The following is a 15,923-nucleotide window of genomic DNA, read 5'->3' on the forward strand; positions in this document are numbered from 1 at the left end:
ATGAAAATTGTTGAGAGCATCACTAAATCATGTACGTTTATCACTTAATGTAATTGGTAAATGCAGAGTGACAATAAACTAAGATCATTGATTAAGTTTCTAAATGAGACTATCATCTATGTTATGCTCCTCTGTTAGAGATGGAATTTCCAATACTGGCTAGCCTTCTATCAGATGAATACCATTTACACAGTGTCGTGATGGGAAGGTCTGGATGGAAGGTCAACCTCAAATTGCAGAGACTCAGCAGTGGTATTTTTGAGTTTGGGGAATAGCACATTAAATGATCCTAGGCTGGCAAGATGCTAACGTTATACACATTCCCTTGATACTGTTTTACATTTAAAAAACTTTCGTTAGTTTTACTTTAAGAGACATCGTCTTTAAAGGTTATAATTATAACTTTACTTGTGATGCAGGTTTTAAAACATTAAATCAAAGTGTTGTTTTCTTTTCTCATTATATTGGGTAATTATCTAGCTATTCACATTTCTTGAGACTGGATTAAATCTTTAGGACTGCAGTGCAATTCTGACAGTAACTACCTGGAGTTACTAAAGACTTCACAGGTGAAGGACTCAGTCCTCACAAGACTTCCTTCACTTCAGAAACCAGCTACAAGCTCAGGGGTTCCCAGGCTGCCAGCACTTCTGAACAACTGGCTACAAATTCAAGGGCTCTGATGATCCTCTCAGTTTCTATAGTTTGCTAGAATGACTCACAGAATTCAGGAAAGTGCTATGCTTATGATTACAGTTTTATTATAAAAGATATGAGTTGGATCTGCCAAAAGAAGAGAAGCATAGGGCAAGGTTTGGAAGGGTACCAAATGCAACCTTCGGTGTCCTCAGAATGTGTTACCCTCCAGGCACACCGGTGTGTATCACCAGCCAGGAAGCTCACCTGAACTACGATGTCCAGAGTTTTTATTGGGGTTTCATTACATAGGCATGATTGATTGAGTCATTGGCCATGTGATTTAACTCAATCTCCAAGCCTCTTACCCTCCCAAGAGGTCAGCTGATATCAATCATGTGGTTCACAGCCCCAACCCTCAAATAAAATGGTTAGTCTTTCTGTCATGAGTGGTCTGAGGGACTCACCATGAATAACAAAGACATTCCTATTACTCAGGAAATTCCGAGGGTTTAAAGGCTCAACCTAGGAAGCAGGGGCAAAGCCCAGCCAATTCTTTAGTATATAACAAGACCTTATCACTGTATTTTTGTTAGCAACTCTTGGTGATATTTACCCCTTTAAGGTGGTAAAGATCTGTGGTTAACCTGAGATATTTATTAATTTCCTGCAAAAAGGCATACATGATCTAGAAAGCAACCTGTTTGTTATACAAATTTATAAACTATATAATACATTTCTAGAAGTGGTACCACGTTGAAGTAGAATAATTAGAAGAATAATAAAGCGGGCTTTTAAAACATAAAAATCTGTATCCTTTAGGGTGCCATTATCTGATTCACAACAGCTTTAGCCTCATTCCTTCCTGTCCTTCAGTGTGAAGGTGGCATCAGCTCTTTCCTGTTTCTTCTTCTGTTCAGAAGCATCATAGGATCATCTGCTCTGCTGAGTGCCTGTTTTGACTGCTGAGCGTCAGAGCTTTCTAGTACACTGGACTCATTAGTTTCAGAAAGCTTTCAATTAGCCAAGCTGCTGTAATTAACATTCTCACTATAATTTTCAGCTGTTCGTGCTAAACAGGGGCTGGTGGAGCCGAGCCTTCGTCTCTGGTCTCCCACTTGTCTGGATCCAAACCAAATTGACATGGTAGATGAGAAAATAGATACTGTCCGTCCCTCCTGTGTTCCCATGATGGCACATGTGTCAAGGACACATGTCTGTTACTCGACAGGTTGTTTTCATCAGGGTGTCCTTTGTTTTCACCACGGTGTCACTTCCACATCTTTTATCAGTAGGAGGACTGACTATCTGTCCCTCTTTGCCTAGGACAGTCCACGTTACTTCCATTTTTCTCAGATTAACAATTAATGGCATCCCCTGTCACTATCAGATGTGTGTGATTAGGACAAAATTATGTGGTCTCCCTGTTTTTTGGCTAAGGGAATTCTGTTGGTCTTTTAAGAGATATATTTTTTTTGGAAACAAATATTGTTTTAATGTTTTTTTTCTATTTTTGAAAGTAATCCATACATATATTTAAAAATTTAAACAATACAGGAAGGTAAGAAGAAGAAAGAGAAAGTGTTCTAAGAGAATTTCTGAAAAGATTTATCTCTTCTGAAAATAATCTTAAAGTGTTTTGAATGCAGCAATCATCTTACAAATGGTTGCATAGCAATAGGTTTTGTTTTTTAAAAATGAGAAATCATAGAGCTGGAAGGAAATTCTGCATTTTTTTCTAGAGTCAGAACCACTTCTCCAAATGAAATGTTATGCAGAAGACTAAGCTATAAAACAGGTAACCATGCATTTGCTTCAGTGGAATTGGAGCTGGGCTCCTGAAATCCCTTTCAACCTCATCCAGCTTCCTGAAGGGCCCCTGTGACTGCAGAAAATCCTTTTGGCTCCTCAGAGCACAGTTTGAAGACTACTTTCCAGGGGAGATTCATAAGAGATTATATGTGAAAGTATTTTTTCATGGTAAAGCTCTCTAAAAATGTCAGGTTTTACTGTTAATATTAATGCACCCAGGTGGAAGGAAATTAAAGTGCTTGTTTGAGTTCACATACTTAGTTGGTAGCAGAACCCAGTGAGAAAGCAGGTCCCTGTATGCTCTGCTGTGCTTTTCCAGTTTAGCCATTTGCCTCCTTCCAATGGCTTTTCTTTATCCACATTAATATTCAAATGACTGATTTATCACTTACTGCATTTGTTTTATTTTTAGCGTCTAGTTATGCATTATTGTATTTTCATGTTTTAGATATCATTTTACTTTTTTTTTTGCTGAAGAAGATTCGCCCAGAGCTAACATCTATTGCCAATCTTCCTCCTTTTGCTTGAGGAAGATTTGCCCTGAGCTAACATCTGTGCCAATCTTCTTCTTCTTTGCATGTGGGTTGCCACCACAGCATGGCCACTAGCGAATGGTGTAGGTCCGCACCTGGGAACCAAACCTGGGCCGCCAAAGCAGAGTGCGCCAAACTTCACCACTAGGCCACAGGGCCAGCCCCTCATTTTACTTCTTATAATGTACTATTGAGCATTTTAAACTTCACTAATGTAAGACTGTTTTCACTTGGTTTTGGTGAATTGTAATAAAGTGGGAAGATCTTATTTAGGCAGTAAATTTTTTAACAGAGAGCATAATGTCTCCATTTTTATCCTTTAGCTAAATAGCAGATATATGGAAGCCTAAAATTAAGTATATTTTATATTTCAATTTAATTGGATGTAATATCGCAGGCCCCTCTTATTTGTGGTTTCTCTTTCTGTGCTTTCAGTTAGCCCTTTTTTCTGACTTTAAATCTAGTCAGAGCTATTGTATAAGGCCATGCAAGTTATGCAGATTCGTGTGTGTCCCATTCACAGAGACAGTTGTATGAATGGTAAACCCAAGAATTGGGTGGTGCACAACCTTTTCAACTCTACATGACCCTGCCAATACCCCTTCCGGTGCAGTCTTTCTCCCTCTGTCTGGTTGAGGAAACAGACATGTGCACAGTCCATTACAGCTGATGTGATAAGTGCTACTTATGGTGTAATCTAAGTATTGTGGAGCCCAGAGGAGGAGAGGATTAATTTCTTTAGGGGATTAGAAATCAATGAATGTATTGAAAGAGTTGACCATTACTTGGGGGAATTTAATATTTACATTATATTAATATTATATTAATTTTTTAGGAGTTTTAGAGGCTGAATTGTCTATTAAGAAATCAATTCAGAAAATTGAATCGCCCCTAGTTTTAGGGCTCCTGGCTTAGAAAGGAGAAAGGCAGCTTTCCTCACCTCCATTCCTAAATCTATCTGGATTTCTAACAATCTAGTTTTTATTTCTTCAAATGCCACCATCACAGGTGAGGTTAACCCTGGTATCACATGTATGTGTGAGATAGATAGACGGCAAGATCAGAATCATTTTTAGGTTCCAAAAATTGCTTAAGAAGATGACATGCTGACTACTATTCTCTTATTTCAGAGTAAAGTTTTTGTTTCTTCTCAGAAAACAGTGTAAACTGCTCTTAATCAGGCCCCTGCTAGAGATTTCAATTTTTTATTAATAGATGAGTTGAGAGAAGTGACATTTATGGAAGATCATTCATCTAAATCAATATTTCACAAATTGTGTCTGGCTAACGCTAATCCTGAGAGATTTTTTGGCTCAGAAATGGCTACTCTAGGAATATGTGAATAAGGACCTCATAATGAACTCTGTAAACCAGCCTGTGAGATGAGCATCATTTTATGGTATGTGCTTTACTGTTACCTGAACATGAATGAATTAACACCTTGAGGGACCAGAGCAAAGAGACTGAGGAGTGTTTAGAAATAAATCTGGTGAGGTAAGCAGGGAGCATCATGGAGTTCCTTATAAATCACTAATGGGGAGCCGCTGGAGTATTGAGCAGGATTACATTGCCCCTTAGAAAGTTCATTCTGCATCCAGAGCAGAGAACAAGATGGAAGAGATGTGGCTGCTCTCAGAGACTGGAGAGGCGATTGTTGCAGTAATTCCTCAGGAGGGAGGTTGGGCTGGACCAGCATAATAAAAGTGGGACTGGAAGCAACGCAGGATGCATTCCAGTTGTAGTTAGGAAGCAGAACTGGCAGGATTTGTTATTGGCTGAATGGATATTGTTGGAGGAGAGGCATAGAAGAGAGAGAAAAAGTTAAATATGGCTCCCAGGTTTCTTGTCTTGATTTATCTATGTGTCAAATATTTACTGATAAATACATTGTATCAGATACCTTTCTAGACGCTGAGGATGCGATGATGAGCAAGACAAATAAGATGCCTTCTCTCCTTACATTCTAGTGGGAGAGACAGACAATAATCAAATAAATGAATTTTTATTAACTGGACTATGGTTTATACCGCCAAAACCATGGATGAAGTGGGAGCACAGATCCAGGAGATCAGGGAGAAAGTGGGTGACAGGGTACTACAAAGATGATCAGTAATTCTTTGGACTGATTTCTTTGGGGAGACAGAAAGTTCTAGATAAAATTGTAAATCACACAATATAGACAGTGTATATGACTTATAAAGAAGTCTCCAGACTGACTGGAGGAGGCAGGGAGGGAAATTTAAGAGGTTGTGATGTTAATCCCCGTAAGAAAGACAAATAACTGACCTAGCATGTCATTGTTCAGAGAGGAGGAGATACATTAAGGGCAATATTGAAATTATCATAGAAGTTATCGTTGTTGGATGTGGAAATGTTTGGATGAAGCAATTGGGTAGTTGGTGCCAATTCCTGAAATGAGCACCCAGGAGGGGGTGCAGACTTTGGGGTAAGAAGCATTTATGTTTGGATATGTTGATTTTGTGAAGCTATGGAACATCTAAGTGGTGAAGTCCAGTTGGAGATACCAGTCCAAGTATACGGTTTTCCCAAATATTCCCAACTAAATACCTGATGGAGTAGAACATCCAGTTACTGTGTCTTTAAGCCTTCAGGGGGTCTTATCAAACTCCAAAATGTATTGGGTAACTATTTAATAGGCAGCAGTTCTAAAAGCAGAAAGAAGTCCCAACTTTAGGTTCACAAGCTGTTTAATTTTTCTCCCTCCTTTGTTTTTGTTTTTGTCAATTTAGCTCTTTTATGACTTACATAGTTTACTAGTAATTTCCTGCTATTTCAAAGAAATTAGGGTCAGAATGAAGGGGAAGAAAGTGCAGGTATGTGCCAGTTACTCCGTATTATCTCACCTGTTCCACCTGTGGCTTTTTGGGTCTTAGAAGGCCCCTTGAGGCCTAAAGTCTTCCTGTGCCTGTGAGTTCTTATTAATATACGAGGGAATGCCTGAAAGGCTCTAGTTTGCCAGAGGGAGGTGTCAGGAGAATATTAATTGCCTTACACATTTAAATTCATTGAAAAGCAGAGCTAAATTTAGCCTAGTACATTACTTTAAACAGTTTGCTTTTATGTCAGGGGAATATGAAATTTGTTTTGCCATTGTACTGTTGTCATGGGAGATTTGTTTTGTAGTTGAATAAATGTGATATATTTATATACCTTTCTATTTAAACGTGGTGAAAAATTTCACCTCTTGCTATTATTCATTAAAATGATGATGGAAACACACAATTTGAAATTACCAAACTATGAAGATTTCCAAGGACTGGTGTGTAGTTCTTTGCTTATATCTTGGCCTTATTTTGTGGTTGTATCCTGGATTATTAAAGTCATTTTTAGCTGGTTTACTCTTCATCCTAAAATAAGAAAACTTTTTTGGATAAGAGGAGAATGCATTTTATCTCAATATGCCTCTACTTTCTCCTATATTTATACATTAACTTTAAGATGACTTAAATTCATGGATCAGTAGCTTCCTACAGTGGTAGGAATGAAATGAGTCCTTAGGACTGAGCTTCTGGAGCATGAGAACCGTGAAGCCCTTTCTGTTTTCTTTGCAGTGCTAGCTCTGGTTACTCAGTACACACATTTTGATTTAATGATTGATTTCCAAACTATGTTGTACTACATGGAAATGATAATACTGTAGTCAATAGTCTGGAGTCCTTCCCCCATGTCGCCCTTACTCCATCCAACACGCTTTCCATCAGTTTTTTTTAAATTGAGGTATAATTGACATATAACATTATATTAGTTTCATCAGTTTTAATGTTCTTTTTCATATTGCTAGGAAAATTTTTTGTAGAACACAGTGTAGTGTCCTCCTGTACCCTCTAAGCTCAGAATGTAGAAATGAGAGAGGAGACACAGGTGGGCATTGTTCTCCATTTTGTATGAGGGGATGGGAAGTAATTCAATGTGATTGCATTTGCCCCAAAGCAGTGGATCTGGATTGTGTCAGGCTACAGAAGCCAGTTGGCAGCCTTCTCAATGGAGAGGGCAGTCTTCAGATGATGACAGGCTGTGCAGCTCAGAGCGCAGACCTAAGAAGAAGCTTCTTGGACAGTAGCCCTGAGTAACTCTGTCCCTGATTATAGGGAAACTTTCAGCAGGGCTGGACCCTTTGAATAATGGGGGTTGTGCGTTATAGTGTCATCAACGTAGGCACAATGAGACAAAAGTAAATCTGTAGAAATGGACCGAAGAGTCTCATCCCATTAAAAATTTACATTGATCAGAATTTCATTTACTCCTAAATTAAACCAGATTTTCACAGGTTGTAAAGATTAAACAAGATGATTTAGGTACTTTATGCCCTACTTTCGAGAATTAAGGGGAGTTTTTCTGAGTAATTCCTGTCGATTCAAATGTTTCTGGATTTTTAAAATAATTTACCATGTCTTAGGGGATATTTTCACAGACGTTTCTGTTGGCTTTCTTGTTTAACAGAGGACGATAGAGAGCTATGTGGATAAACGCGTGGGTACAACATATGGTCCTCCTGCAGGAAAGAAGATGACTGTTTTTATTGATGATTTGAATATGCCAGTAATCAATGAGTGGGGAGACCAGGTATGTCAATCCTATTGTGAATTTTATTTCTTCAATTCAGCATTGATTTATCTTTTGTTGAGTAAATATTTTTCTACTTTGTCAACGTGCAATTTCTGAATTCTAATAAAGTCCATTATTTGGAAACACTCAAGGAGTTAGGTTCTGGGATATAAAGGAATGACATTTTAATTCTGAAAGTTGTCTTTCTTAGGTTACTAATGAGATAGTACGACAGCTGATGGAACAGAATGGATTTTATAACCTAGAGAAGCCTGGGGAGTTTACCAGCATTGTGGACATCCAGTTTTTGGCAGCCATGATCCATCCTGGGGGTGGACGCAATGATATACCCCAAAGACTCAAGAGGCAGTTCTCTATATTTAACTGCACATTGCCCTCTGATGCTTCCGTGGACAAGATCTTTGGTAAAATGAGTGTCAGTGACCCAGGGGTCAACACAGAAGGAACATTGGGTGGCTTCTTAGTTTATTGTCCTCATCACTTTAAAGTAGTGTATTTTGTTTACATAAGGATTTATTATATATATGTGCTGAATTAGGTGCCTAGGTAGATCTTTTCTACCTAGGTTTTTCTTAAAGTAACTGCTGCTAGCTTCTTAAGCAAAGAGGTTAAGTATTAAGTGAACATGGAGATAATGAAATTGTTTCCTCCTGGATAAACATATTTGAGGTCTGGATTGATATAATACCATGCCAAAAATTTATGTAGCTGATACTTTAACCAACCCATATAATGATTTTGGCCAAAGAAATAATTTTGTGAAGAGCAGAGATTAGCCTAAGTCTGATCTTCAGGGTAATTTATAGGATTGTAATAAGTTATTCATTGATTAAATATGTAGTTTTTCAGAAATAATTATATTGAAGAAACAGTAGCCCAATAGCTAACCATAATTATTTAGCTGAGTAATGAAAATAACTTTATAACTGATTTTGGAATTACTCTTTGCAGAAAAAGAGTGTAAAGTTATGTATGCATTCATGTTAGGTATTAATTTACCATTTCTGAAACTGCTGCTGAGAAAAACCTCATTAGGGTTATCCTAATTAATTTCTGGCAGACTAAAATGTCATCTTAGCGCCCTAGGCTGGTGGAGTATGGCAGCATCTGCCTTCAATCACAGCAGTGGGCAAAGGTTGGAAAACCAAATAACACGTGAATTATCTAAACTTGGGAAAAGTAAAATGGACCAGAAAGAATGACTGTTATCACTTTTAATTGTTCTTTTTTGCCTGAAAAGTTTTACATAGTAAGTAAATTAAAATATTTTATAATGCACGGAAAGGCAACAACAGAATGGAAAAATCTTAGAGGATTCATGAAACCTCCCTTTTTCTTATCTTCTATAAGGCAACTTTATATATTTATCAGTTACCCAATTAATAACATTGAATTAGTTCAGCTAGAGTTTTCAGTAGTATTTCTTAATCAACTTTTCGGTATTTGAATGCTAACTTGCTTGAAGCTCTTTCTATTTTTTAGATTAAAAAAAAGAACATTAATTAATATAAATTTCTTTAATATGTGGTTATCTATTACAATACTTAATTATGTTTATGCAAACTTTACTTTATAACGTTTTTCATTTTAACTTAGTTGATTTGACCCACCAGTTAAATGTTATGACTTTTTTTCCCTTTTCAGGTGTGATTGGGATAGGCTACTACTGTACCCAAAGGGGTTTCTCAGAAGAAGTAAGAGAGTCAGTGACGAAATTGGTGCCCCTGACCCGCCGACTATGGCAGATGACTAAGACTAAAATGCTCCCTACCCCTGCAAAATTCCATTATGTATTTAACCTTCGAGATCTTTCTAGGATCTGGCAGGGAATGCTGAACACTACTTCAGAGGTTATCAAGGAACCAGATGTAAGTGATACATAAGAGGGGAAAACCATGACATTGGTATTTATTTTACACCCTAAATGTTCTTTGTAATGTAATTTTTAGTGGAATTATGAAAATATTTTAGGATATTTTAGCATGGATATCCTTTTCTTTGCTGCTTTTCAACTAACATAAAAAAGAGAAAGGTATGTCAGAAAGTTTTTTTAAAAAAATTCCAATTAAATTAAGTTTATGTTTAAGGAAATAGTATATACAATTATTTTCTTTTTTTTTTTTTAATTTTATTTATTTATTTATTTTTCCCCCCAAAGCCCCAGTAGATAGTTGTGTGTCATAGCTGCACATCCTTCTAGTTGCTGTATGTGGGTCGTGGCCTCAGCATGGCTGGAGAAGTGGTGTGTCGGTGCGCGCCCGGGATCCGAACCCGGGCTGCCAGCAGCGGAGCGCACTCACTTAACCGCTAAGCCACGGGGCCGGCCGGCCCACAATTATTTTCTAATGAATAGAATAAAGGAAACGATTTTATTTTCCCATCATAAGATATTTTTTGTATACGAAATTTTGGAAAGCATCACTATTGATTTTATTATGTAATAGTCTTCATATTTTAAACTTGACATTTTAACTTAAAAAAAGTAATTATCTTTAAACGTTCAAAATTGAAGAAATCATTTTGTTGTTAATCATCCATGATCTTTCCTTTTCCTGTAACTAGATGCACTAAAAGAATTACGTATATTGGTAAATTGAAAAGAGACAGAAGAGTAGAAATTTCATTTGACAGAAAAACGAGCATTTGTACATATCCTTGACTATAACAGTTCCTAGCATTATAAGAATTCCCTTTGAACTAGGAACCTTATGTAAAAATCCAGTATGTCTTGTTTTCCAAAGCATGGCCTGTATGCTCTCTTTCAGCCTTTTATGGAACCAAGGAGGTAGTTAAGCAGTTGGGTTTTAGGAGACTTCTCCACATAAACACACAGAGACAATTGAGATATTGACCAAACTGTCACTAGGCACGTTAAGTGCCCCTGATGCTCACAAAGTAGGTAACCCCACTGGCTGACTCTTGAGGACAAGGCATTTTGTAGAAAACTCACTCTCCTTGTTACAGAGAATTGAGAATCGTTTTAGCAGCAGTGAACATTTTAATATGATTTTTTTCCTCAAAGTTATTGCCAATTAATGGCACTGTGAATGCAGTTCTCTAATATGACTTTTTGAGTAGCCAGTTTTTGGTGCTTATTTTAAATCAGCATGAACAGTTCCAGCAATTGGTGTTATCATGAGCTTGTGTCTTAACTGAATCATTGAATATATTTTACTAAACTTCTTTTATATTCTGGCCAAATAACATTTTATCATTAGTAACATAATGGCTTAAAAATCTTCTAACTTGTAAAATGTTACCAAGTTAAGAAATTTCCACCAGTCTTTCTGATCAAATATTGAGCTTAGATAAACATTTGTTATTCTTGCTATAGGAATAGGTGTATTGGGTACTTAATTTCCTCAACTTCCAGAAACTTTGGGCCTGGATTATCTAGACTAGGTGATTACTTTGTTCAGATAATCCAGATTTTTGCCACAAATTTTCTTCACATTGTGTTGAGTAAATATACCTTTGCAAAATCTCAGTTGTATACATGGAAGTGGTTTACATACTGCATTTTATATTATGCTCTGGTCGCATGAATGTAGGTGTCTTATCCAAACAGACTAATTTGTCACAAATTTAAGACTTTTATTTAGAATATTAGTTTCTTGGTTGATCAGAGTGATTTTAGATTTTCTCTAGGGATGTTTTCATTTTAATTTAAAGACCGGAAATGAATAGACACTACTTTCTATTTAATGTACTTGATTGAGACCAATTTGAAATGAAGTTAGGTATATTGCAACCTTCACTTTTTAAAATGTAGCATCTTAAATCAGGAAGGATGGTGCTGTACAATATCGTCAACTTGAATTCCCAATTATGGCAAATAGGAAATCATAATGCACGTGAATTATGCTTTCAACAGGACCTGTTAAGGCTGTGGAAGCATGAGTGTAAACGGGTTATAGCTGATCGTTTCACGATGTCTGATGATGTGACCTGGTTTGATAAGGCTTTAGTAAATTTGGTGGAGGAGGAGTTTGGTGAAGAGAAAAAACTCTTGGTGGATTGTGGAGTTGACACTTATTTTGTGGATTTCTTGAGGGATGCGCCAGAAGCTACAGGTAAATGATTGAAATAGAATTTGAAATTCCCCAAAGGGTTGTCTGAAGACAGAAGGTTCAGTTTAGAGATGTTGAATTTCTGTCTAGTAAACTTTACTAAAACAAGCCTGGGACCTAGCAGGTGCTCAATAAATATGGAATGAGTGGATAAGTGCATACTCATGGCGTTCAAAGATTACTTTTTATGCATGTCAATCTTGGATATTAAGGTAGAGTTGGGAGGCAGGATGAGATAGAAGAAAGTGCACAGGACTTACAGCTGTCACACAGAGGTAGATTTGAGGAAGAGAGTTACCACACATTAGCTGAGCAAGTCTTTGAATTTTCTTGAACCTCATGCTCCTCATTTATAAAAATTGGAAATGTTAATATATCCATCATGGGGTCGTGTGGGGAATAAATGAAACGTTATCTGTAGAATGGCTTGGGCAGTCTGTGACTCATAGTCACTGCTGAATGAAAGGTAGCAAAAATAATGATAATTATTATTTGGGCCACCCTGAGTGTTGAAAATAAAAAGAAAAATCTCAAATTATCTGAAAGGGCCATTGAATACAATTGGAAAGAGATAAATGATGTGGAGGCAAGTCTTTGTAGTTATGGTTCCATGAAAAATTGAGATATATATTACTTTTCTTGTGAAAAGAAGCGGTACTCCAATTATTTTTTTCCCCTCAGAAATAACTGAGTTAAGTAGAATATTTTTCTGTCATTTGATTACCTCTTCTAATACTGAGGATGAATTTTAAGTCAACTTCCATATTTAAAAAGGCATGTTTAAACATATGCTATTTATATTGTCTAAATGATTGAAAATGACCAGGCAGCCCCTTATTAGATTTGATAAGTATATGTGTGATCTATCCAGTTTCTGAGTGACAATTGCAAAAGGAGATTTATTGCTGGCTATGCACTTGGAAGGATCCTTCCCCAGAAAGAAGCTGACACATTTTATTTTAAATCAGGTCACACACATACAAAAATCCTATAAAGGTAAAAGCATTTACAGGATAATTAGGATTTATATATTTTATTTCCTCTTATTCAGAAGGATGCATAATTAGGTTATGGTTTTCGTGGAGCAAAGCACAACTGCTGTATTTTGGGGCAGGGGGTGTTGGGAGGCAAACACTTAACCTTTTGTAACTTCAAAGCACTTTATTTTTCAAAGCTTGAGTTGAACATTTATGAAACAGTGAAGTGACTACTGAAATTCGATTAGTGAGAGCTTTGCAAATAGGCCAGTCTTAATGATTATGTTAAATCAATTTCCTTGCTTTGTCATACAAAGGTTAATATACTATTATGTTAGGACAGGGTCAATTGAAAATAAGTATGTACCGTTAGAATTGGAAGATCCACTCACTTTTCTAGTACCCAGTGAATTTCTAAGTTGTTATTAGTATATTCAACTCTGTCACTTTTTTTCCTATTACTAGTGTTAACTGATCATGAACATACATATGCCTAGATTAGCTTTTTCTTTGGTATTATGCTTTATAGTGGAAGTTGGGAAAGTGTTAAGCTAGTATGTTATGTGTTTCTAAATTTTAAAAACTATATTGATTTAAATACTTTTCCCAGTGAAATAATTCAATATGTTTATTTATTTAGGAAATCATTTTTCTATTTTCTCTCAACCCTCCACGTCCATTCCCTCAAATTTACTTCTATCCTCACCACTAACCTGAAATTCCTAAATCATAAAAACTTCCTGAGCAAATCCAATGACCTTTTTCTTTTTATTCTTATTAAAAAATCATTTAATTCTTGCCTTGTCTTGCTGATTTTGACATTAAATCCCTGCTTTTTTGATCTTCATTTTGACCATTAAGCAAATATTTCTGGGAGGGACCTTGAAATGCCGACGTTCAATTATGGATTCAAATTAAATTCAATGCATATAATATTTGAAATTGGCCCTTTCTAGACAGGAAAGAACTAAGACTGCATATGATCTCAAAAATTCTAATGCTTTTGCTGTTATTTGCTTTCTTTTCTTTTCTAAAAATACATGATACAAAATTGGATGAAAATTGATATTATTCAGTGTTCAATTGTAGAGCTGAGTGTGTTAATTTGGGTTGAAGAAAGTAGTAAAGTCCAGCGATTTGAAGAAACTTAATTGATTATTCTTCCTCCACCCCAGGTGAAACATCTGAGGAGGCTGATGCTGAAATGCCCAAAATTTATGAACCAGTTGAATCTTTTGATCACCTAAAGGAGCGTTTGAATATGTTCCTGCAGCTCTATAATGAGAACGTCCGTGGCGCTGGCATGGATTTGGTGTTCTTCGTGGATGCAATGGTTCACTTAGTCAAGGTCAGTGGCCACGCCCAGTAGCGCCTCCCCAAAGTGATGGATGCTTGGCTTTAAAATTTTTTCCCTCTTCTTTCATTTTCATCTCCTAGGAGAATATTCAGTTTAAAAATAAGTGCAATGCTCTATTTCAATTTAATTTCTAAATTGAATGCAACATGTCACACCTATAGGCTTAAAATCAGAGCGTGTGTACTTCAAATGTGTGATATGATAATTTTATTCAGTGTCACTATACAGCTTCCAGCTCAGTGTTTTCCCTACATAGCGCGAATATGGTTGACATCTGAGTTCAAAGCAGAGGCAAAAAAAGTCTGCTTATTTTTTGTATCATGCAAAGGATAACTATGTAAAAATAGTGCATAAACTTTGAAGATATGCTAAGTGAAATAAGCCAGTCACCAAAAGACAAATACCTCACTCATGTGAGATCCCTAGAGTAGTCAAATTCATAGAGATAGAAAGTAGAAAGGTGGTTGCCCGGGGCTGGCAGGGAGGGAGAATGGGTAGTGTTAATGGTACAGAGGTTCATTTTTGAAAATAGTTTTGGAGATGCATGGTGGTGGTGGTTGCACAACAATGTGAATATACTTAATGCCATTGAACTATACACTTAAAAATGGTTAAGGTGGTAAATTTCATATTATATGTATTTTACCACAGTTAGAAATAATGATTAAAAATAGTGCATAAACAATTGACTTTGAGCTGGATGAAAATTCTGGTAGAATGAAATCCACCAGGGAAGTACAGTTTTCTCTCTACTCTGTCCTATAAGTCATTGCAGTATCCATTCATAGGACAGTTGATCTTCAAAGGTTGGAAGTAAAATATATTATTTACTGGCTAATTTATGTGACCTAATTTATCTGTAGTGGAAGATAGTGCCCTTTAAAATCTGTTGTTGATATTCTCACTTTGTTAATGTCAGCTACTTTTTCAGACTACATCCTTTTAGTTAAAAAGAAGACAGTTTGAGGCTGTCTTCCATTACTTAGGTTTAACCATGAGGAACGATCTCATAATTACAAATTGTCACCTCTAATAATTACTGAATCTTAGCAATGGGTAGGGTTTTAGAAGTTATCTCATGAACCCTCCCTCTGAAAATAGAAGAGTGGGAGACAGGCATTTCTGCGAGGCTGGAGTAAGTCTGGGAGGGAGGAAGGCAGAGAGTTTGTTCTGAGGTTGGGTCTCCCCAGTATGAGGGCAATTAGCTTGGACACTCTGAATTCTCCAGAACCTGAGATGTACATACTAAATTATGAGCGCAAATGTTCTTCCAAAGCCAAATATAAATAACATTTTGAAATTAGCTCCTAATTTATAGTTGATTAAGGGTTAAGTGTTTCAGGAAGAATAGACATTCTGTTATATTTAATCATTAAAAGGAAGAAGAAAAAAAAGAAAACATATTTTCTAAATAAATAATACCAAAGGCAACTTCATGACTAGGTGTCTATTGGAGACAAAATCTGATCAGCCTGGGATTTAATAATGGTTCAAATTGAAGATGAGTTTATTTGTGTTAGTCTTGTGCTTGAGGAAGTTTGCTACAACTGTCTTTTTTCCCTGTTTCACAGCACAGATGATGAGCGATGAGCATTTCTTCACTTTGTCTGGATGTGACGTTTGAGACATGCATGCCTCAGCACAGGCTCTTTGACTGTGTTTTCCCTCATTCTTAGCCTCTAGTGTGTCTGCTGTAGGATTGGCAAGAGAATCTGTGACTGGAGTTTATGAGCTAAAATACTACACTCCTTACTGTCTTCTAGGCCAACCCTCTCTTCTACACTCTTGTTTTCTGTGTACAGTACATCCAAACTCTGTGTTGTGTGAGTGTGAGCCTTGAAATATGTGACCTAGTTATAAGACATGAAAGAAGCCAAGAGACAGAATTGAAGATGAAAACTGCAGCAAAACAGGATGTGATATGAGACCACACATATTTCTTAGTTCCTTT

The 15,923-nt window shown here is 36.6% G+C and overlaps 1 protein-coding gene across 3 annotated transcripts in view; it reads left to right on the plus strand.

Annotated features, from left to right (window-relative positions):
* Positions 1–15,923, plus strand: part of DNAH5 (dynein axonemal heavy chain 5) — a 261,478-nt gene that overhangs the window by 161,080 nt on the left and 84,475 nt on the right. For all 3 annotated transcript variants that reach the window (XM_058564331.1, XM_058564333.1, XM_058564334.1), the window contains 5 exons: positions 7,443–7,565; positions 7,759–7,972; positions 9,213–9,436; positions 11,443–11,641; positions 13,791–13,963. In XM_058564331.1, coding sequence (XP_058420314.1) covers positions 7,443–7,565; positions 7,759–7,972; positions 9,213–9,436; positions 11,443–11,641; positions 13,791–13,963 — 933 coding nt within the window. The remainder of the gene's footprint in view (positions 1–7,442; positions 7,566–7,758; positions 7,973–9,212; positions 9,437–11,442; positions 11,642–13,790; positions 13,964–15,923) is intronic.

This window comes from Diceros bicornis, chromosome 20 (assembly GCF_020826845.1).
Source record: "Diceros bicornis minor isolate mBicDic1 chromosome 20, mDicBic1.mat.cur, whole genome shotgun sequence".
Lineage (NCBI taxonomy): Eukaryota > Metazoa > Chordata > Mammalia > Perissodactyla > Rhinocerotidae > Diceros > Diceros bicornis.